The sequence below is a fragment of the Centroberyx gerrardi genome, chromosome 1, assembly GCF_048128805.1.
Source record: "Centroberyx gerrardi isolate f3 chromosome 1, fCenGer3.hap1.cur.20231027, whole genome shotgun sequence".
Taxonomy (NCBI): Eukaryota; Metazoa; Chordata; class Actinopteri; order Beryciformes; family Berycidae; genus Centroberyx; species Centroberyx gerrardi.
Genome location: NC_135997.1, coordinates 11,716,514 through 11,741,889, shown reverse-complemented (window position 1 = coordinate 11,741,889; position 25,376 = coordinate 11,716,514). Strand labels below are relative to the sequence as shown.

At 40.3% G+C, this 25,376-nt stretch overlaps 1 protein-coding gene across 1 annotated transcript in view; it reads left to right on the top strand.

Moving 5' to 3' along the window:
- Window positions 1-22,462, top strand: part of gpc6a (glypican 6a) — a 160,391-nt gene extending 137,929 nt beyond the window's left edge. The window contains exons 8-10 of the mRNA XM_078283252.1: window positions 19,599-19,729; window positions 21,419-21,594; window positions 22,245-22,462. Coding sequence (XP_078139378.1) covers window positions 19,599-19,729; window positions 21,419-21,594; window positions 22,245-22,462 — 525 coding nt within the window. The remainder of the gene's footprint in view (window positions 1-19,598; window positions 19,730-21,418; window positions 21,595-22,244) is intronic.
- The last annotated feature ends 2,914 nt before the right edge of the window (window positions 22,463-25,376 follow it).

Here is a 25,376-nt window from a genome sequence, read left to right as displayed (position 1 = left end):
TGCAAAAACAAACGCTAAACACGACTTTGTTTTTCACCTGATTGAGCAAAAATGGAGCTTCAGAAGGAAGAGAAAGTAACAGCACTTAGTGTGTGTGCAGTCATTTGTGCTGAAAAAGAAAAAAAAGGGGAGGGCTAGATGCCAAATTTGGAGGAGAGAATGGTTGGGGAGATGCGGGCCGCATAGTTTTTTTCTGTCCTGCAGAGAGATGGAGGTAAATTATAAAATCATAATGATGTTGGTTTTCACTTCTTCACCTGGTTTCCTCGCGAGCTCTCACTGGCCACTCACTGTTCTCAGAACTTGTCTTTACATATCTCACACTACAATAGTGCTGCAGATTTTGTGTTGACAAAATCAAACATGTTGGAAGATCTCTGGATGTCTGAGACAGCTCAAAGACGGTGTCAGGCCTCCTCTCTGACCTGCCCAAACTCAACGAGTTTCGGTGACGGCAGTTTCAGTGACGGCAGCGTGCACCCAGTCGGTTCCAACATGAGGACAAATCTCAAATACTTGTAACAGCTAAATCAGGCCTAAAGTTGTGTAGTGTGCACCCGGCTTTAATGTGTGACCCCCCGTCTGTGCCATATCATTTAGTGTGTGCATCACTACATTGGCGAGACAAGAAACTACAAGAAAGAAGGTTGTTTAATGAAGCAGTACAGAGATCTTAGCTTTTTGACAGTCGAGGTCAAGGTCAAGATATACTTTATTATCCCAGCAGGGAAATTCCGTTCGTCAAAGTGCAATAAAGTGTGAAGTAACCCTTACCTGCTACATCCAACTACATCCCCCTTCAAGCACCCTACACACACACACACACACACATGCACAGCTTTCCCTCTACCATCTGCTCCAATAACATTGCAAAGAAGTCTACAAAAAGATTGCACGGTCCCTATTTTCTTCTCCTTATTGCAAAAAGTTCATTGCACCATCCTGATCTTGCACTGCACATGACAGCAGGACATTATATCAATTTATGGCAGAAGGACTAATTCGGTCATTCAGCAACCTATTTGCAGTAGGAACAAAAGACCTGTGGAATTGTTTTAGTCTTCCTCTGTATGAGTCTGCTCCTGAACGCACTGCTAAGTTGATTTTTTTTTTCTGAAGAGGGTGAGTGGGGTCATTAAGGATGCACTCTGCCTTGTCCACAATGAGATTTGTATACAGCTGAGTCGCTAAAATCAGATCACATCCAATGACCCTGCTCGCAGTCTGATCACATGTTGAAGCTTTAATTGGTTGTGTATACACGTTTCCAAAAACACAAATAAGGCTGGATGATAGAACACTCATCTTGCAACACATGGTTGCAAGATGAGGTTGTTAACACTATAATTGTTTTTGTAAAAACAACATTCGCTGTTGCATTTTCTTAACCTTTAATAGTGCACATTCCTAGAGGGTCAACCTATCATCAATTTCTAATCCTCTCTCAACTCTCTCAACCAACTCACCATTGACTGTGGTAAGGGGGAATCTCAGATTTTTTCTTTCTAAAATATATCAACATTTCCTTTGTTTTTTTAACCTTGACATGAAGAAAATGATTTGCAAATAAATGTTTCCTCCTCAAAACCCACAACAAAGCTGTTGTTGTTGTTGAACTGTGACAGTATCGCTCGAGATTCATTTGTGTACATTTTGACAAGGTTGCTCTTTATCAAGGTGTGTGTGAATGGGTGAATTGTTGTATTGTGTTGCATTGTTGTAAAGCACTTTGAGTGGTCGGTAGACTAGAAAAGCGCTATATAAATGCAGTCCATTTACATCAGTCAAATGAGAGGCACTTTTTAAATTATCAATGGCCTCTCTCTGTTCCCTTTTAAAATCAACGTTATCTAACCTGCAATAAAATTCATTAAGCTCATTGGCCAAGTCAAAATCATTAATGACAATCAGTTATTGTTTGTAGTCCCTGCCAAGCTTTCCTCGTGTCTTTCTTAAAGAGGGATTCCACTTTTTCTTTATATACTTCCTTACATTCCTTGATTTTGCTTTTAATTTCTTTCCGCACTGATCTATCCTCTTTACGACCCCTCGACTTAAAAACAAGCTTTTTTTGATTAAGCAGTGCCTTCAGTTCTGGCGTAACCCACAGTTTGTTGTTCATTTTGGGATAACAGAGTCCCCACAGAAGCAAATATAGCTTTTGACAGCAAGGGCTGCATCCTCTATGTTATCTGTCCAATCAGTTATCACGTCCTAGTCTTTGCGTTCCAGGCAGTCACGTAGAGCGGAGGTCGACGCTGCAGTCCAGCATTTCACCTCCATTCTCCGAACCCTCTCTCACCATAGCCGAGATCTGTATGCTGTAAGGAGACAGATCACATTGTGGTCCGAGTTTCCTAGACCAGGCAGAGCCTCAGAGTAGTAGGCGTTGTCAATTTTCCCATAACACTGGTTGAGCTGGGCATCATTCCAGGTGGGGCAGGTGAAATACTGATGATAGGATGGTAACAGTTCATTCAAGCAGCAGTGGTTGACATCACCCAGAATAAGCTTGACAGCATCAGGTGCCTGTCCTTCAGCTTGTGTCACCAGCTCATACAGTAGATATCACTCGCAGAAGAGGGGCAGAAAAGGGGGCAATATATACAACAGTCTAACTTGGGTTACTTCCCGAGGGACATAAGGTCTTAAGTGAGAAAAGTTCAATGTCTTTAGTGCAAGTGTGTTGCCTTACTATGATGTGTGCTGGATTGCAGTATTTTTCATTTAGGAATAGACACTCCTCCTCCTTTGCTCCTGCCCGAATTCGAGTTGCGGTCCACCCTCACAAGGGTGAAGCCCTCCAGGTCCACCGCTGTGTCGGGATCCGCTTCTGTCAGCCAAGGTTCAGGAAGGCAAGCCAAGCAGGTCTGACGATAGTCAGCCAGATACTGAGTACAGGCCCGCAGCCTGTCAGTTTTGGTACAAATGCTTTGTGTGTTGCTAACATGATAGAGGGAAATGGTTGCCGATAAGGTTGTCTGTTAAAGCAATATTCCACTTAGTTTTAACATGAGGGTCATTTGGCACTTGACCGCCATGAAAACCAGAATATAAACTACTCACCAAGATCGGATTGGGACGAGTTTGTAGCGTTTAAACAAGGCCGCGAAAATAGCCTGAAGACAACAAAGCATCCTGGATCCATCGTCATTTTGCATTTCTATTCTTGGTTTACACTACATTAGTATTTAAAAATAAAAGTAGATCTGGTCTCCCAAACAGGAACTATCTCTCCTAAATGGTATCCCTCCGTTATGTTCTCTTCTATCAATACAAATGCTAAATTATTGCAAAATTAATGCAAATTATTTCGCCAATGAAATTAATTGGTGGAATTATGTTCTAAAACGTTGGACCAACAGTCAATTGAAAATCCCAGTAGCGGGATCTGTTGTTGTTGAGTAGTTTATATTCTGGTTTTCATGGCGGTCAAGTGCCGAATAACCCCCATGTTAAAACTAAGTGGAATATTGCTTTAAACCGGGCCCGCACTTATTCCTTGATCTTAGAATCGGATTTGTACCAAATGCGGGTATTATAGCTGTTTAACTCAGGGCAGAGGGACGGAGGTTAATAAGCTCATCCTAGGTATATATCGTGATGTTGTACACACACAATAGGATTCTGCATGCACTGGTCTGGAGACAGTGAGATTAATCAACTAATCGCTAAACTCTGTCATGTAACGGTGAGTAAAATATTCCCATTATAATTATCAATACAAAGGATCTGATGAAACAATCTTTAGTATTTATGGTGATTGCCCTCACGGAAATCTTGCTTTAACGTTAGAGGAGGTGGTTGATTCATTGCAGATATGTCGATGTGGTTATCAGGGAAGCATCTCATATCATACACATTTCATTGATTTGAGGCCCACAATAGCTCAAGAAAGCTCAACACTCCCTAAACCACACCAATCTATACCCATTGCTGGCACTGGTTAGACACTACATTATCATCAGCTTCCTTGTTATTTTTTTTTTTATTTAACCTTTATTTAACCAGGAAAGTCCCATTGAGATTAAGAATCTCTTTTTCAAGGGAGACCTGGCCAAGACAGGCAGCAGCATAAATAAAAACACATTATTACAGACAGAAAACACAGAAGGAGACAAAATTAAAAAGAACTAACCAGGTAAATTAAAAACATTGACATCTTAAGGAAACTGCCTCTAATTCTTTCATTTTGGATTTAAAAGCATGTAATGAGATTAATTCATTGAGTTTCAAGTCATTCTGCAACGTATTCCATGCCGAGGGTGCAGAATACACAAATGCCCTTTTTCCAATTTCCGTACGGGCATTTGGGACAGAAAGCAGAAAGAAGTCCTGAGAACGCAAAGAGTATTGTCCGGCACTTTTCTGCGTGATAAAGACACATAGGTAGTATGGCAGCAGACCAAGAATTGCCTTATATATAAAAGTGTACCAATGACAGAGCCTACGGGTGGCCAGAGCAGGCCATCCTACCCGAGAGTATCACCACTGTGAGTAGACTCACAGTGGTGAGTCAGAGCTTTACAATTGGTAATGAACCTCAAGGAAGCATGGTAAGCTGTGTCAACCATATGAAGAGACTGAGCAGAGGTATGCATATAAAAGATCACCATAGTCCAACACAGATAAAAAAGTGGCGGCAACAAGTCGCTTTTTTACATTAAAAGAAAAACACAACTTATTTCGAAAATAAAAACCCAGTTTTAGCCTCAGCTTTTTCACCAGGTACTGCACATGTGGCTTAAAAGTGAGGGAGTCATCAATCAAAATACCCAGGTATTTATAAGAGTTAACAACCTCTATTTCACTTCCCTCAAGAGTGACCACCGAAGGGATATTTTGTGGCCTATTCCTAGAGTTGGTAAACAACATAAGTTTGGTCTTATCTGCATTAAGAACAAGTTTCAGCTGAAGTAAAGTATGTTGGACAACAACAAAAGCATTTTGCAAGTATTCAATGGCCTGTACAAGAGTTGACGCACAGCAGTATATAACAGTGTCATCAGCATAGAAATGAAAATTAGCATCTGACATGTTTTGACCCAGATTATTTATATAAATAGTGAATAAAAGTGGACCTAATACAGAGCCCTGTGGTACACCCTTGTAGACGGATACAATATCAGAACATAGACCATCATATCTTGCACTGAGACCTATTACTAAGGTAGTTTGAGAACCAAGCGACTACTTGCTCCGAGAGTCCTGAGTTAAGAAGTCTAAGTTTTAAAACATCATGGTCAACTGTGTCGAAAGCTTTGGACAGATCAATAAAGAGTGATGCACAGTGTTGCTTCTTGTCAAGTGCAACAGAAATGTCATTTACCACCTTTAGTGCAGCTGTGATGGTACTATGTTTTTTTTGTGAGTGATCAACTCCTTTAGTTGATCACTCACAAGAGCTTCAAGAATTTTAGCCAGTACTGATAAATTAGATATTGGCCTATAGTTATTTAAAATAGCTGGGTCCCCCCCTTTTAATAAAGGGAGAACAAAAGCAGATTTCCATATCCTAGAAATTTCCTTATTTTCCACTGAGTAAATGAGACTAATTCCCCACCTTGAGGCAAATTTGTGCCCAAATTGGTGGTCTTTCTCTTCAACCAAAGCCACTGAGCTGCTCTGTTCTGCTGCTCCTGAACCTGTCTTCAGGACCTGACATAAGCAAAGACAACAAAACCTGACCACTTTACCCCCTGAGCAGCCTGTCAGTAAATGCTGCGAGAAAGCCGCAGCGCCCATCCTCGACAACATGTACTCCTGCCTCACTGCTCATCAGCTGAGTCCACTACATCTTCCCATGCCATGGTGGGGTTAGCACATTTGCCTAAAGGTAGAGAAGGTGTTTACCTTGCTTAAACGCAGCAGAGCATTGTGAGCTAAACTCATCAAAGTGGGTACTAGGCAGGGTGGAAAAAATACTGTTCATCCAGGGCAATCCTATTTATTGCATTATTTAAAGCAACAAATCACAAAATGCAAGGCTGTGGCCATTGTTTGTGTGAGGTAAGCTGGGCCAATTGCTATGAGCATAACAAGTAACTGAGGATTTTTGCTGCTTCCTCATGGGGCTTTTTCTACGTTTTTTAATTCTTCTTAGACACGCTTTATATAGTTTAAATCCCCCAGTGTGGAGAGGCAGACTATTTGTTGGTTGAATCCATGACACCAATAGGAGGCTATATTCCCTCCTGTTGGTGTCCCTGTGACCTGGAAACTGGAGGACTTTAAGTGATCTTGCCACCAATATCACACTGCAATATTCATATGTAGGAGTACTGATTTTGCTTCACCCCAGTGGCTAGAATAGGGTCTGGGTCTATTCAGTCTTGCTTTTTTGCATTTTAATTCCTTATTCAGGGTAGATAGAAGTTACTCAAGGATTTCATACAGTGTCACTGCCAGGACATGGTGGGACTCTTTGCCGTTTAAGCAACTAAAGAACAAATCATTGTCTTTGATTTTGCCTTTTTTGTAGTGGCTGTCTAACACACTATCTGTGGCCACATCAGCTGAATTCAACCAAAACTGTACCACTGTATCTTTCGACCTCTCTATATATTTTATACCTCTAATCATGTCCTACCTTAACTCAAGAATTTGCTGCTTGTTTAATTGTGCTAATATATTGGTGTGAAAATAATTAGGATCACATATTATAGAGGCAGCAAAAAACAAAACAAAGCAGAACAAAAAGTGTTGCTGTAGAGTCAAATATGGGAGTCCTCGAGGTTTAATTCTCAAAAAAATAATCCCTTCCAGTAGACGGTACAGTGTTCTGCATCAAAAGCCCCAGGGAGGGAAAGCAATCTAAAATACTATAGGAAGTAGCACCAATTGTTGTTACCACAATTCATCTGGCAATAAGATATCACGAGATAATCCGATACAGGTTACCATCAGTTCTAATTCATTCCATATAATATAGCATTATGGAACAGATTATTTTTATAATGCCAGGGCTTTGGCTATTTTAGTTTCTAAATTGTAATATCATGTGATCCGTACCATGATGAATATTACTTGTTAATGCATTTAAGTGTTTTACATTACAAAATGGTTACCAACTCAGTTATCACCTTGTTTTAGTAGCTTTACTTAACAGTAAGGCATCTGTTTGTAAGGCCTTCTTCCCCAACTGGTTTTCTTACTCTAGGGATAAAACCCAAAACCAGCTGTGTATGAAAATTCCATCTGTGCTTACATTAGTCAGGACACGGTTTGTTTAGCATGAATGTGACGCACTGAAACTCCTCAAAGACTCTATCATTTGAAGTTAAATTATACAGCTTTACACTAACATGAATTTAGTTGTGTCCAATAGGAAAGTAAACATACTGTTCGTATGTACAGGTGTTGTATGGTTAATGACAATATTCATGTAGATTTAATAAAAAAACAGCTTTGTTACCTCCGCCAAGGAGGTTATGTTTTTGGTGCCGTTTGTTTGTTTGTCTGTCTGTTTGTCTGTTAGCAGGATTACGGAAAAACTGCTGGCCCGATTTTCATGAAACTTCATGGAAGGGTGTAGCATGGGCCAAGGAAGAACCCATTAAATTTTGGAGCGGATCCGGATCCGACTCACAAACAAGCAATAATAGCACGAACCTTGGCGGAAGTCTACGCTCTCCGAGTGCCCTTCTAGTTATTATTATTTTGTTTTTTTATTATTTTTCTGCAGATACCATACAAGAAATATATTATGATTGTAACCAAACACACACACAAACACACTGTAACTCATAGTTGTCATCTGCTATCAGTCCATGAGGCGAAATACAATGTCTCCCCAGACAAGTTTTTAATTTCAGTGGTGAGTCTACCCTATAAAAGTTTTACGGTTGGGCCTTTAAGGCTAGGGTTAGGGTGTGTGTGTGTGTGTGTGTGTGTGTGTGTGTGTGTGTATGCATGTGTGTGTGCATGCGTGTGTGTGATGCACCCTAACAGCAATGGTGGTACTGAAGTGGAATGAATGATGCTATGTTTTTCTTTCGCCTGTAGTTGTGGTAGCATCCTGGGACCTAATCGAGTCAGTTACTACAGTGTCGACCCTTCTGTTATCCATCTTTGTGATTTTCTGCATGAATAATAAATAATTTACAGATACAGAGTCCCTCAGCAGCAGCACCCCTTATCCTCCATACTGCCTGCTTTCATGTTCTCTGTCTCTCTGGGCACATCTCAGAAGACTTCATTTGGCCCCGCCAATCCATTCATGCACTCGATGCTGATTGCAGCTGATACCAGTTGACCTTTTACAGGCCGGCTCCAACTCAACCCATCACCATACTGTACATTTGAATTGAACTACCCCCGCCCTTGATTAGGAAATTTCAGAGAAGCAAAATCAAAACGCAAAGCTGAGTTTTGAGAAATAGCAGCTTAGAGAAAATGCCATCTGCATTGTCTACACATTCAAGTAAACTGATTGCAGTGAACTGAATGTCTTTTGATAAGCACTTTGAATGTTTTTGCATTTTGCAGTTTGCAAAAACAGCCCCTTAAAAACCTGTGATGATTAAATTCCTTTTATTTGCACATATGTGCGTGCATCATTACAGTGCGCTCACATTAAAGCTGCATGTCTGAGGCTGTATGTCTGAACCGTGCAAGCTCCTATTGACAGATACTAAATATGGAGTAATCTGAGCATATCCTTTTATGACTACATTACAAATGATGGTAGACAGGGATAACAAGCACACGCACACACAAACAAACACACACACAGTGCTGTAAAAAAAATAAAAAATAATGAAGGTTATTGGACAAAGCGGTTGTCATAGGGACAGGGTGTGAATTGCATACTAACTACTCACTGCTTATTCAGCCTATTCTTGGAATTGAGTGGAGATGTGGGGTGTATTATTATGGTTTCAGAATCCTCACTCTAACAGTATAATTATAGCCATGGACATGACCAGGGAAAGGGGTAAAATATTGGGCTCAACCAGTTCACCTGTATTCTCCAGTGACAAGCAGCAACTAAACTGTCTGGGACCTCTGCCCTGAAACTGAACACTGTCTGGCTCGAGTTCACAGCTACTGAAATGTGCACTGTACATTTAATGGAGACAACTTAATTTCTAAATCCTCAGGTCTGCACCACTCAAGATAGTGGAGCCTAGCACCTTGTCACCGGCTGATCATTGATATTGAATGCCACCTTTCATGTTTACTGCTGTATGAGTCATTTCAGGAGGCTGTCAGGCTGGTCGTGTGTGGTGTGGTTGCAATTTAGTTTTCTCTTCAAACACTGTGAGTCACAGTGGATCACATTGTTTTTGTAAAATCAATTATGATAGGCATGTGTGTTTCTCAGGCAGAGAATCAGTGTTGCTCATAGAGGGACGTAAACAGAGGCCAATCACAGTGTTTAATCCTTGCTCCAGTGCGTTCGCTCCACTCCCACTCTGTCTACACCTCTGGCACTGACACCCAGGCAGTTGGAAGAGAGAGAGAGAGAGAGAGAGAGAGCATGTGCGCACACTTTTAATATATATCAGTATGTCACTGGCCTTCCACCAAGGAATTTACATACATTAGAAAGGATTGGTGCGAAATTGGTCCAGAGACAGCTAGCAGCAAAAGCTTAACAAAACTCAACTAGAGTTATAATGAGGAACTGGACTTAAAAAAAAGCGAGAGAGGTCTTGCTGCCTGGCCTTGCTGTCTCTATGTCTAATAAGGTTAGATCACTGCTAAATCTAAAGCAGCTAGGAGCTGGTCTCTGAAGTCAAATCTATGGCCGTTGTTTGAAATGGAGGCAGGCGGATATACCCTTTGAAAGCCCTAATTAGAATTACCGGACGTACATTAACATGCATTGCTGGAGGGTGCCCTACATGCTCCGATAGATCAACAGCCATTTGACATCACTTCCAAGAGTCAGCGAACCCAGTGGGAGCCGGGTTTGGGATAAGGCTCTGTTTGACTAAAATCTTTAATTCAGCCGGCACACAGAGCAAAGAGGAAATGTATTACAATGGTAAAACAACAGCAGTGGGTTTGTTTTTCTATCTGTTGCGTTAGCTTTTGAAATTGCTGTAGGATTCAAGGGAATTGACTCTTTTTTAGACTTTTTCTGTTTTCACAAGGCCATGCCTCGTATTGGTTGTGCATCAAAAAAAGATTTTGGTTACACTTTATAATAAGCTTGTTAGGTAGTTAATGCATGAACTAATGTTGAACTAACATGTAACTAAGGCACAAATAACTGTAATCAGGTTTACTAATGAACTAATACAGTTGTAAATGCTATGATTATATTCTCTTACGTTCTGTCTTTGCCAGAACTCACTTGTTACTAAATAATTTACCAACATAAAGGATAAAGCTCTTTATTGAAGATAAAGCTCTTGATGGTGTTCAATTAAAATCTTTTTGCATTGAATCCATATTCCTGGGCCTTGAGTGTGCCGTTACAACCACATATACAGTATATGTGGAGTTTTTCATTTTCTAACATATTAAGTGTGGTGTTTGAAAATCACAAATTACTGAATACTGGGAAAACTCTTTGAGAAAGTGTTGAGGCTGTTTCAAAAAAGTGCTAAAAGTAAAAAAAAATACTCTTACTGAGAATGGAGGTGTGGCAACATTTATGGAAAAAGGAGGCAATGGCAAATTAACATGAGCAGATTACAATTAGCACAGTACAGTCTTAACAAGGGACAAACAGATTTGGTCATGCATTGCACATTAGGTAATGATTCCTCAACATCAACACAACTTCAGGAAAAGTGAAACAGCCTTTCTGTTTGAATGAAATGAAATAAATATATTTTCAAATAAATGGCCTGGTTAATGTAATAATTCCTGTTTACAGTGTTGGGCATGCTTTGTTAAAGGATAAGGCTGGTGTTTTTTAATGCATTGCTTACCGTCAACAAATCCTATGAAAATAACAAAATCAGCAATGATTTTGTTTTGCCAACAAGTCTCGTCCATGTAGCCGGTGCCCAATGAAGCCATGTCCCAGTAGCCATAGAACTCCATTGTATTAAAAAAACGATTAAAAACATGTCAAAGAGCCATGCCGTTGCTCTGGGCAACATATTTCATCATCATGATGCACCGGGCCAGCCGACTTTTTCCTCAAACAACTTAATAAGCCGGCTGTAGACACGTTTGCGATCTCAGGAAAGTAGTTCCGTAGCACCGAAAATAGTCCCCGGCGTAATGAAGAATTTGTTCCCATTTGAATTTGATTTGGTAATAACTACAACAGCCTGACTTTTCATGGTAACAGTTAGCGATTTTTAAAATTTAAACTATGTCTTTGTGAGCTGTATTTCAAGGTTTTTAGCTTACAATTGGAGCCAATGACTTCCAGGTTGACGGCTAAAAACAGTACGGGAGTAGAGCAAATGCATTGTTGATTTTGTTATTTTCATAGGATTTGTTGACGGTAAGCAATGCATTAAAAAACACCAGCCTTATCCTTTAACTTAAACACCACAATGTTGAAAGGATGGCAAAGAATGCAGGTAGAAGGTGCAGGGTGGTTTATTTTCCCAAAGCAGTGAACATGAATTCAAGTCTACGAGTAACCATTAATGAAGGATAAATATATATATTAAACTATGTTATAATATGGAACACTGGTGGTGTGTATCATTGTATCACTACAATGTGTCACTGAACAAAAGACAATAATGCTTTTTTCCAGCATTATTGACATCTATGGAAAAATAAGGCAATCTGCAAGATTCTATTTTTTATCTTTATTTTGGTGACATCTTTGGTGCTAAGCAGTCGTCGGTGTGGTGTTTTGCACTGCACTTCCTAGAGATCACTTTGCATTCAAACAGTGTCGACAGTAACGTCTTTTTCCTTGGCTTTGTGAAGTTTGAGTTTATAGGGCCGTTTTTTTTTTTCTTTGTCTGTTCAGCCATGGTGGCTGTTGCTGGTCATGCTAAAACCCCTGTTTCAAAATAAGAGTGATATGCAGACCAAACAAACCCAGCAAACTCAATATACAGCCTTGTATGATACAGCCCTTGCATATTAGGATTTGTATGTTTGGTCCATGCATCGCTCTTATTTTGAAATTTGGCTTGCACATGCTCGTGGCAGCACTGCTACATGCCATATGGATGTAGAGAACAGCATTTGCGCAGCATGGCTAATGGTGGACTGTAACATGAAGTTTTCCATTTCTGAGATTTTCAAAGTTGATTTTAACAATGGAATTGAACTTTTGAGTGTTTATCTTTTTACATCCATCTGTACTCCTGGAGGAAGCCATTGCATCAGAATCTGTCTGTCGACCAGCCGTTTCTTCTTGGTTTTGAATGTGTGATGTTTGGGCTCAAGACGCAAGTAAATGCAAATATATTGCAGCGACATCTTGAGGCTGTACGGACAACATCCAGTAAACTATCTTCCATTTTTCTGTCTGTATCATTAACTTCTCGAATGGAGGACAGGCATCCACATTATACCTGAAGAACTACTGATGACAAGATGCAGGACCAACATTATTTGTGGTTTCTGTACATGTTGTGCTATCATGTTTCTTGTGTTATGTATTTTGATGTAATACCTGATTAACCATTGAACATGATGTCTCGGCATCATTCACTGCCAGCTGTAAACAACATGTCCTAACATAAATATCTCTTATTGCTTTCATTATGTGTTCATCACTACCCCTGAAGCTTTTATAATTTGCATAGTCCTTATGGAGTCTAAGGACATAACTCCCAAGACAGCACTCATGCCAGGATGAGCTGCTGTGCTCACACACCCATATACACAAACACACGCATGCATGCACACAAACACATACACACAATTCATTTTTAGTTAGCGCCCCTTAAGCAGGTTTTGATAGTCAGGACACAGCCCTTGTAAGCCATGCTGAATTTTTTAATTTTCTGACAATTTGGGGTTTGGTTTCATCACATTATCAGAAGACGGGTATGAAAGCCCTATCTGCTTTAAAAGACAGGACAAACTTGTGGGTAAAGCAGGACTTCAATTCAACAGCTGAGATGTTCTGGTTCGTAAAGGATTATAAGTTCAGGATGAGTTTAGGACTTTGTTTGAATGTTGAGAATAAGTGGCTGTGATTTTATTAAATTACTGTCATATATAATCTTAAATCTGAAATAAGCAGATTAGTGTATCCAAAGTGAGAATCTGCAGCTGTCCTCAATCTCTTATTTACTGCCTACCAACCTCTTATCTGTTCCCGAGAGGCTTCCTCAGCAGCAGTAAACTCTGGGCTACCAGTGAGACAGAGAGAGACCTTGAAGACTCAGCTCCACCTAATCCAGCAGTTGCAGCAACACAATTGTGGCGATAGCAATGACTATTCCTGCTGGAGTCAGACTTGCTGCCCCGGGCACTCATGTAAAGACTCTTGGTTAAAGATTTCTATCTTCACAATTCGCATTCAGTAGGTGTGTGTGTGCGTGTGTGCGTGTGTGTCCTTGCGTGTGTGTGTGTGTGTGTGTGTGTGTGTGTGTGTGTGTGAGCACATGCATAAGTGTGTGTGCGTGCATTTATTCATGAGTGTGTCAATATTTACTGCTCTTACTGCTACTTACTCTCGTTCTCTCAAGACTAGATCCTTGCATGTGTTGTGTTAAAATCTCATATGTACGTCGCTTTGGATAAAAGCGTCTGCCAAATGGGAAATTGTATTGTATTGTACTGCTGTAGTACTGTAATGGAGTTGGCTGTGCTGGTATTGAACTTTTGACACTGCTCAAGTGAACTGTACATTGAGTTATACAGGTTGACAGGATTGCATTATATTTTCATAGGCATAAATTCCCAAATTAATTATATATGGATTTACTTCCTTCATGTTACAAGTTAACTCCTCCCCCCCTTCTGTCTATAGCTCCAGTTCAGCTGAAATATTTCTGTTGCACTGATCAGTCGTTAGGTTGGACCATCAATGCACCATTACCGTGCCCAGAACAAAGTCAGGGTGACTGTATTTTAAAGCATCAAGTAAAGTAGCAGAACACTTTATGTTCTGATCAATATTTCTTTGTCGGGGCCAGGGTGCTGAGGGCCTTCGTGAATCAGAGTCTCACTGGTGTCTGTTAAACTTAACCAGCTTTGGTCTCTCCATGACAGGATTACCACATCAAACGTGAGGGCAGCCTCCTGCAGTGGCATCCTGTCGGTACAGGCTCTTTCATGTCCTGTTAGACCAGAGGCTTCACTGTATTCACACTCTCATCCCCAGTGGAACTAGGACATGATGACAGAGATGTGTGTGTGTGTAGGTGTGTGTGTGTGTGTGTGTGTGTGTGTGTGTGTTTACACAAGCACATTCACTTGTCCACTTAATGAATGTGTGTTCATGCTTGGGATTGTGTTTTGTAGCATCCCATTGGTGTATCTTAAGGTCTGATAGCACATTTTAACTAGAGCCTCCAGAATAAATAAATGGGATTGTTTTTTTTCCCAATGCATTTTGGAATGCTGATTATTGTGTAGAAGCCACAGGCTGATATCTGGAGCTTAAACAAAGGCAGACACAGCATATGCCCTAATGACATTGATGACAGTCTTTCTTCTTCAACACTTAGAAAAAATGAAATAATTCAGCTACTCTTGGAGAACAATAGAGAAAGCTTTAAAGTCGAGATGAAATGAAAAATGCCTTTTTAACCCTTTTAGATCACATCCCCAGTCATATTGTGCACCTATTTAACAATATATGCCAAAAAAAATACAAAAAATCAATTTCTTTGTATTCTTATATCAAAATTCAATCATGTTTTCTTCCTGTAAAACAAAATATGCCGTGTGCTTACGTAAGCATGCCCATAACCTATTTCAACCAATAATATCATGACATCCACCCATCAATCAATCTTCAACTTTTAGTGCACAGAGCTAAGAGGCTAAGATTCATTAGTTAGCTAGCTAGCAACAGCATGGTACTTCGGTGTGTCTTCGGGTGTTATGACACGCCCACTTTTCAACGTTCAAATCAAATTCCTCCCAACGTTATGTCCCACCTGTCTTTCCTGTTTCACTCGGAAATACGTCACGATACGGAAGTTAGATACTCTCGAAATGCCGTTTCATCTCGACTTCTGGTTAATTCTGGTTATTTTCAACCTGGGCCTTATTTTCCAAGTTTTTGCCATCATGACGATTGATTGTGTTCAGTATTTCATTACTTCACTGTAGCATTCACAAGCATTCTAAAAAACCCATTGCTATCACTTGGTGTTGGCAGCACCATATGGATTTAATCCTTTAAGGACAGAATCACCTTAACAGACTAGTTGTACTTGTCCAAACATTTGTATTACCTAACCATAATCTTGACCACTCCATTTCCTACTTTTTTTTCTGATTTTCAGATTTTTTCATCTCACAGTTTGGAGTGATTTTCAGAACAGCAGCTGGCACATGCATATATACAACACATTCAGTATAATGCGAGGTAGTTATGCAAAGCAGCAATCATATGTAGAACAATATTTTGTTGACGTTTGAGACGCAAGCAAATGTTTGTCTTTATGTGTTTTTTTCAACAAGCTTATTATTTTTCCCAAAGCTTTCTTCAAAAGTTAACATTTGTGTTCCGTATTGTGAAAATTAGATGAGAATAAAGAAAAATTGAAAATTGAACTAAGCGCTAGGTACATGCTCTCCAGCTGTGTGTTTTGGCAAATAATGTAATAAAATCAAATCACCAACAATAGCTCACTACTACAACTTAACTAACATTTCTGCTAATATACATTTAGCAAAGCCTACAACGAATCGGCAGAGCCACGCTTCTCTACCACAGCTGGACATAGACGCTGCTCTGCCACCTGTTCAACATTATTCTTCATCAGATCAACAACCTCCACATAACTTGTCATTTCCACCTAAGCCATTGCCCTCAAGCAGCAGCCTCTTCCTTCAAGTGGCAGACCAACAAGCTGCTTTAGGTCACGCTCAAACCTCAAACCTTAAAGGGTCTCATCACCTACCTTCACCTGACGTGGTGTCTAGCACCGGTGGCATGATGGAGCTTCCTCTGCACCCAAGATTCATACGCTAACCAGTATGTGTCCCTCATGATGGCTTATTTCTGTGTTGCTCCTAAATGCCAACTTTCTATTCTGTAACTTGAACTTGCCACTTGCACAACTCAACTTGCCAACACCATCTGGGCAGAACGGATTCTATCTGCCCACCAAACTGTCTATTGGGGTGATTCCAGTACTCCCATGGCTGGAATCAGACTCATGTCGACACAAGGTTTTTTCGTGGGGACTCAAGTGGCCGATATCCAGGATCTTTCCTGCTTGGAGGATTGGAGGTATGTGTGATAGTAATAGCAATTCAGCAGACACCATCACATGTGGGAAGACACTCCTGGAGCTATCTTAGCTCCATTCCTGAAACTCTGGCCCACCTGACCCAAACCCTCTGATGCTGATCAGGCAGCTGAGGAGATGAAGACAACAAACGCCACCTTCTGCCATCATATCTCAGTGAATCCTGCCCTGAGCCTACCTGCTGCCACCAAATGCCCCACCTGGAATGACAGTGAGTGCAACCCAGGAAATACCTGATGGGGTGGCAGAGGAGTCACTTGCTGCCACTGTAAGGAAAGCTGACGTATTGCTTCTACAACAAGTCCATGTAGGTTTCTCAGAAGAGTTGAATACTCTGAAGGTAGGATGTCCTATATCAAAGGATAGCCGCCTACTCACCTTGTCACCCAAATACGACAATGCAGTCTGTCTCATTCAAGTTGGAGGACAACTCCACAGGTCCGCGCTCCTTGATCCACACACTATTAACCTAACCTGATTAAGACCTAGTTACCACACCCGGGTGCAGAAAGGGTCTTTGGGGAATTGAGGAGAAGATACTAGATCCTATGCTGCCGGGATGCTATTCGACAGCACCAAAAATGCCATAGGTGGCTTGGAAATCTATAAATACCTAAGATTGCTTCCTCCATCATGTCTCAACTTTGCAAACCTCCGTTCTTGTCTGCTGTAGACTGTTTCAGTGCATATACCATGAAGGTTGGGAGACGGAGAGAGAAAAGATGGGATGTAATACTCAATTGCATGACTACTTGCTGCGTACTTGTCGATTTACTGGAAAGTGTTGATTTGGACTTTTGTCTCATGGCCTTCTGGCGATTGCACTTCAAGGAGGAGAAAATCATTTGAGATCTTTGCTCATAGAGAGACCAAATTTCATGGTAGGAACAATTAACTCAAGAAGGCCTTCTCCCAGATGGAGAGCAGCTCAGCAAGTGAGCTTCAAGCTCAACCCACCTCTCTCTTCCCACTTTGGAGATGTGTGGGCAAGGGAGATCTGATCTGTAAAGGCTGCACTCCTGGTAGTACTTGGGGATCATCCCTTAAGTTGTCCTCCGCACTATATTCATTGAAGTCGAGGGCATTCTCAACTCAAAACCACTGTGCTACCATATCTCCTAGTAGGATGTCGAGATATGTCATTGCCTCAAATGCTTTAAGCCAACATAAAGTTGGACAAAGATGCTGGCAAGATAGCCAAATTCTTGCCAATCACTGCCTGTGACAGCACAAAAATGGCTTGAGGAAACCCCAGACCTGATTGTGTACCAAGTCATGTTGGTCTTGGACCCCACCCTGCCACAAACCTCATGTCCAGTATGATGGGTTACCAGGGTGATAGCTTGCTCCAGGTGAAAGATCTTGATGGGCAAAATCCGGCTAATGGATGTGCGCATATGCCTCTGGCCGGTTTCCCATCTGAGCCCTCTGCCGGAAGTAAAGGATGACACCTTTGACAGCACCAAAGACAGTTAGAGGCTTTTGAAAGCATGTCAGGAGAAATGATGGCCATTGCTTTTGGCGGAAGATGAGTAGACTGTGGTTGTGACTGCTTTCTGTTGACTGCTATCAGTCACAAGGTAGGACAAATTTGAAAAAAAACAAACTATTATTGTACTAGTGGTGACAATGTTCATTCTAGCTTAAATAAGTTTTTACACACAGACGCAATGAATACAACACATCTGCAATCTAATCACAGTGCACAAATTGCCGTTCCGTTTTGATTTATGGGTGCAGGATGTAATAATTGGTTGTTTTTTTTGTTTGTTTTGTTTTTTAACCATCAGATCATCTGTGTTTCTCTTTTGCCTACAGCTTGTTTAGTGTAGCTGTGCTAAAATCACACTCTGCATTCATCAACCCAAAGGAAAGAAAAAAACATAATGCACCCATGTACCCCCATATTTGGAACATTCTGTGTAGTTTTTGAAATTGCTGTAATTGGTGGTCTGTTACTCACTAAGCCTGCAAAGAAGAGAGAATAATGTGTTTGTGATGAGTGCAGTAGCCTTAAGTTGAGAAGCATTTAATTTCCACAGTACTGGAAACTCTGACTGTTCAAAGGTTTCTGAAAAAATTCTGTCATGAACACAAAACATTCTAGCAGTAGTAAGTATTAGGCCTGTTTTTAGTAGTGAGTAACTGTAAATTAGTAAGTAATCAAATATGATTAGGACAATAATTTAACTAGCAAACTGCATTTATCATGCTGGTGTTTAAATTGTATTACTCCTTGTTGAGACTGTAATACAAGGTGCATATGTTTGCATTATGAACAAAATTGAAGCATTACTAATATGGAAATATTACCATCTCACCAAAAATATTCATAGATGTGATTATATGGCCAATACAGGTGATTGTTATCCTCATTTTGAAATGAGGTCTGCTCAGTTTTGGCAATTCTCATTGCACAGATTTATGAATATTCAGATTAGGCACAAGTACTGTAAGTCATAATGGAACAATCTTACCCACTTTCAACTACAATCACAAAACCAATGCAGCGTGCTACTGTTTGAGAGGAATCATCATGTTTTTTTCCTGTTTGCTGGTCACCAGCTCAAACTTATTCTTTGCCATGGCCAGATGGAATCAGTGGGGGGTGAAAACTCATGCCAGATAACAAATTCAAAACCTCATGTCTGTCTTGTATGAATCAGAGATGAACGCATTATGGATAGCAGTGGAGAAGAAGAAAAGAGAAAGAAAAAAGAAAGTAACTGAAATCCTGGTAATTTAAACCGTGGCACTTTCCTGATGCAATAAATGAACGGGAAGAAGCAATAGTGCAACTGCAAAAACATTTGCTTCCGTTTAAAGTCACTATGTGTCACAATTCCATATAGGAATGTGTTGGATTCTGTTGTGCTACTGTTTATATTTTTGTTTTTTGATAATTTTCATTGTCTAGAGCACTCAGCCCTGAGATTTTCTTTGTGTTTCTTTTCAACCTATGGTAAATTATTTCCTAATTATAAAAAAAGTATTAAACTATCCCCTTTAATGAATTGTAGTTCTTAGCTTAATCACCAAGCTGAGATTTTTTTAATTTTTAATTTTTGGAAATGGTCTTGGCTTAAAACTATTGAATCAAAGATTAACTAAGATTAAATGTGAGAACTACTTAAATTGTGTGTATACTCTTGCAAATGGGACATGGAGGACCTACTGTGTGGCCAGTAACCACAACACATTGACAGTCGATTCACTTCTAACCTTAAAGCCTTTAAAATATAAAATGATCAGTGTTCTTTCCCATGTATTTGCCCATTACAGGTGATTGACATCAAAGAGAAGCTGAAGGAGTCCAAGAAGTTCTGGTCCAACCTGCCAGATGACATCTGCACCAAGGGCAAGCTGACAGAGTCTGATGAGGAGCAGTGCTGGAACAGCCACACGAAGGGCAGGTGAGCACTTCTCCACTCTATATAACTAGAGGAAGTTAACCCTGCTCTCTAGTTATCACAGTTTGCCTGCTGGAGATTAGAACTAGCACCCACTGAGTTACCAGATTAACGCATCTCTCCATAAATACAATGGTCAATACTTATAGGGGGGACTTATATATAAGCCCTAAGGCTCTAAGCAGTGTCTAATACCCAGGGGACCGTGAATGTTCCCTATAGTTATCATCATCACAGTGTGTAGTGTGAGTATAGCCTCGCCATACAGTAGATTGGACAGCGGGTTGTTTTCTCTAACAGTGAACCAGAGGGGCTGGCAGAGAACACACATCACCCCATCACTTGGGCCCTCTCCACATAATAAAATCACCAGATGGTGCAATAAAAGACATGTTAATTTCCTTTTTTGTGCCAATACCTTTTCTCAACACTGCTCTAAATCTGGTAGGTAAGTTGATTGCCCAGAGATAATAAAACTTTGATGACAGTCGGCCCAGACCGGAGGTGTATCATGAAATCATTCAATTCTCCTGTTACCTGAACACGGAATGTCTGCATTTCACATTGTAAAAATGATTGATTTGTTAAATAATGACAAGTTAACCCAGACAGCACTGCCAGGGTGTTTTCAAAAAGCGCAGTTTGTCTTTCTCATGTATTGCATTATTCTCATTGTGCCACAGTCATGTGGTTTTGATCATTACAGAGATATTTCAATACAGTATTACAAGATTATTACAAAAAAGAAAAAGACAAGTGTGCTGTACAAGTTAACAGCAACCTCACATAGACACCTCAGTTGATCAGGGAGCTCTTTTTGTGGGCCTCAGGCGTGTTGAAGGTTCTCTGTAGGGAAGTGCAACCACTCTCGACTTGAATGGTCGGTAAACGGACTATTAAGCTTGATTATACACTTATATTTGGCCCCTTTAAAACAGCTGTTGTTACAAAGAGTAGCACTTAAAATGTGTCCAATTTCAAGTGGTCCAGTTTGTGATTTCTCAGCCCCCCTCCGTCAACTGTTGCCATGAGATGCTCACACATGTACACATCTTCTGCAAAGGGTTCACCATCCTTTTATCTCGCTGTGGAACAAGTAAGGATGCAGTGTCTTTCTCTAAGACATCTCAACAAGTGATAGACACATGGCTGTCCAAGGGGTTGACCCTGCAGCCTTTTTAATAAGGGATTGTCTGTGTAACCATTGTGATTTGATTGGGTTAGGGTTAGGGTTAGGGTTAGGCTATGCACTGTCACTGATGCCACTGGATGGATAAATTCAAATGATGCTGCATGATGTTACACTGATTTACAGTGACAGACTGACATGCCACATCTGTAGTACCATGTGAGACGATAGCACAAGAGACCTTTGATTTTTCACAGTTTTTGGATGGCAAAATAGAGGTAGAGACAGATGGACTTGAGTGTGACACTTGAATCCATTTTAAGAACATTGTTGGCTGCATGTTTGAAGATTTTTTTTCTTGCTTTATTTGAACTTAATGTAAAAACATGCTGTTGTCTTATTGTACAGAAGCTACCGAACCCTGTTATGTCACTCAAACAAAACTTTTGGTGATGAATTTAGAAAATACTATCACAACAACCCATTTTACAGTAATAGTGCTGCCAGTGACACTGCATGGAGACAGTGGATGACAGTGGTTTTTGGTGTGTCATCCTGACCAGATATTTCCCCGAAGTGGTGAAAGAGGGTCTGACCAACCAGGTAAACAACCCCGAGGTGGATGTGGATATCACCAGGCCTGACACACTGATTCGACAGCAGATCATGGCCCTGCGTGTCATGACCAACAAGCTGAAGAATGCTTACAATGGAAATGACATCTACTTCCAGGACAGCAGTAAGTTCTCCGATCTTTCAAGTGTTTGGGAAGTGCGGGTAGAGACGACTGAATCCACTGTAGGATAATATAAATTTTAAACAAGACTGGCAGAAAAGCTTTTCTATCAATATCTGTATCTGTATGAATTTGTATCGGTTTAAAATTGGACCATACCACCCACATAAACACATACACATACACACACAAGAACACACTCTCAGAAACACAGGTCTCGGATGTCACTGAGGTAGCAGCCCATCATACAGCTCTGTAGGATGCAGAAACGAGGCACTAAAGCAAGACCGACATCATTAGGAGAATAAATAGCAGTGGTTGCGGCTACACAGACGATGACAGGCATCCAGGCCTATGTTTAGGAACATATACATCTCAAATGCTGCCATGACAGAAGCCTTCCTTTCTGATTCTTTGGATCCCCCCCTGTGTTGACAGGATGTGAGATTCCTATTTGTGATTCTCTCAGCTACAAATAAACTGTGTGGCTGCGTGTCTACTCACTGAAATGTTCTGCCTTCAGTCCATTTTTGGTGTTGCTGTCATTTTGTTGTCATCTTTCTTGTTTGCTGTCATTGTTATTGTGTGTGTACATCTCAATTGTATGTTGTAATTGTAAATACATTTTAATTTGTGTGGTTTTGTTTCTGCAGGCGATGAAGGGAGCTCCTCTGGCAGTGGCAGCGGCTGCGCTGATGGCTGCACCACAGAGTTTGTTTTTGTTGGAACAGAGGCTCCTGTGATCGGAGCCGACAGGAGCGATGAACGCGCAGCAGCAGCAGGCAAGTCGCTGTCCCCTGGACCCTCCCTGCTGCTGGTGCTGGCTGCCCTCACACTCCCACTCTGGGCACTGCAGACACAATGGAGATAATACCTGCATGTGGCCTGACCAATGACTTTTGTACTGTTACTTACAGTATAATTTAACAGCAAGTTCTAATGCTGTTAAAGTTCCCTCACTGGACATGTAGAACCTCCTGGAAACCTATCGAGAATGGCTTACTGTATGGTAGGACTGGAAGTGAGTGCAGTGCTGCATCCTGCTTGTCCCCCAAAGAATGCTTGGTGCCATCACTGAAGCAGCTTTCACATCTCTGAAAAAAAAAGAAAATGTGGCGTTTTCCCATGTTTCTAGAATGGGTTTTGAAGAACATGCCTCTCTTTTAGAAAGTAACCATCTGAAGATGCTCACATCAGTGATTTTTCAGATAAATGGGAATCTATTTTTCTTTTCCTTTATATGACAAAATTGTGAAAAAGAGACACCCATTTTATCCCCATTAGTCCCCACACAGAAAAAAGGAAAAGAGAGTTTTACTGTGCGCATGCATGGCAATGTTGTAATCGACAAAACATTTTTTAGTGTTTTTTATGCAGGCTCCACAGTTTTGGATTGATTGGAATTGGATTGTACAGTGTTAGCAGTTCACCTGGTTTCCCGTTTAGTCATATCAGTTGGGCTTTAGGAAGCAGCATTTCCTACAGCCGCTCTATAGTTGCACAATTGATTATTTCTAACAAAGTACTGAGGTACTGCACTAAGAGAACTAATTTTGCACAGATTATTTTTGTTGGCTCCTTATGTTTATAAAGCTACAGGAAACATTTGCCCCACATAGAGAGAAGAATCTATTTATATTTTCAGACCATTTAATTGATTGTATTGTACCTTTAACCAATTATCTATTTCGCTGAAAGGTACTGTAATGTAATCTTATTGGTTTAGTTAATGGCTGCATTTTTATATATGTATTATTTGTTTTTTGCAAATTATGTTGTCACCTGTAATGACAATGATATTTGAAAAAAGGAAGAAGTTTTTCACAACAACAGTAAGCCATTATACTACAATTGCCTGGTTCCAGTACCTGATTTACCATCTACTGTTTGGGTACTTAACATGCACACGAGCATTTCAGCTTTCCTCTTTAGTTCTCAAAAGACTCTTAGAATGCAGCCATAGCTACATGTTGCTGAAATTGTCATTTGCAAATTTCAGCTCCCATGCTTTACCGTTTTATGTTTGTTTTTATGACATGTTTAAGATAATGTACATCTTGGTTGCATTCATGGAGGTGTTTGTCATAGATTCTGATGTAAAAATCAAGCTATGCTAGACGGGGCCGTTCGACAGTCTGATAATTCATTCTGAATGTCAGGTGTTTACATTTCCCTGAGAATATATATCTACTCTTGATACAGTAAGTTTTGTCATTTGGAATGAAACAAGAATGTGTGTTTTGTCAGCACTTTTATTTTGAAGTAAAGAAATGGGTCATATTGTTCCCTAAAATGACATCCAGCTGGTCAATATCAGAGGTGCATTCAATTGATCTTTGTGCTTTGGTGATTCCGTAATTGATCAAATAAAAAAATAAATAACAGGAAAAGAAAACAGAGTTGAATAGCAGTGAAAGCTGTCTGGGTTAGATCTCTGCATTGAAAAAAAGGTGTTTAAAATATTTGTGTTACTGTATAAATTTAGGCAAAATTTCAGTTTCGTAGTATTAGAAAAAAAGCATTGTGGAGGCAGATACTTCTGATGTCGGGTCAGCAGTGGGTGAGAACCATTAGTACTGTGTGTTTTCGATGCGAAGGAGGTTTCAGTCACTTATGCCTGGGCAATCCTGCCTCCTCTGCGAGGCTTAAAAACTACCACGGCGCTCTTGGAAATAAGAAAGCCAGTAGGCAGGTGAAGCCATACAAAGGTCGAATGCACTCATGAGAGCCTCTTTCCACAGAGCTACAAGATCAGTGACTGCAACAAAGAGAGAGCGCTGAATGACTGAGGATGGGGGGGCAGCGCTTTACTCGTGTTCTTCAAATACAGAAAAGAAGTAGAATTTAAAAAGAAAAAAAGGAAAAAGTCTTATCTTGAGAAGTAGGTCCTATGTTTCTAAAGGGCTTGTATCGCTACAAACAAAGGTCCTCTCTCATTATGAGGAATATTCCCATAGTTCCCTGCAGCCTTGGGTCCTGACAGGCTGTGATTGTGGTCAGACGTCTCGCTGTCTGAGAGGCTTTGATGTTCATTTCCCTCTGTGGGCGATATTCATTTTACCTCTTGTTCATTCTCCATTCTTGTCTTTTGGCATCCGTAAAAGTAAATTGAAAAAAAGCATCCAAATTTTATTCAAATACGACAATGTGTAAAATCATGGTTGGCTGAGTTTCTTTTTGTTTTCTTTTTTTACAGAATGTTCAGAAAGAAATGTGTTATGCAAGGTCTTTTCCATGTTGATGTTAATCGTTTGCTGCACTTTTGCTAAAAAAAAAAATAACAAAAAAAAAAAACAACGCTGTGAGTGTGGTACTATTGTGATTTGCAAAATCAGAGCACATTAGGGTTTTTGGAGTTGCCAGAGCACGCTGTTCAAGGTATTTGGGGGAAATTAAGTTGGTGGTGATACAAGCAGACATGCCTTACCATTTTTTAAAAGACTAAAATGGATTGCTTATTTGGCTTTTGTTACACATTCTTGTATACAGAAAATAATGAAAGGGTAAAAATAAACATTTTATTAAAAAATAAGTGTTGGTTGCTTTCCTTCCACCATTGTGTCTCCGCTTATGTAGATTGACTTCTTTGTATAACTCTAATGTGAATGAAATAAGAATTGTTGCATGTTTGCCATTTTGTAACCACTTAGAGGTTAATTCATATTTTTATGCAGTTACTCAAGTTTATCTATGGGTCTAACAAATAGTGACTGACATCCACTACAGCTAGTGTTATTTCTGTACAGGAGGAGAGTGACTGAATTGAAATATCAGAGGGAAAACAA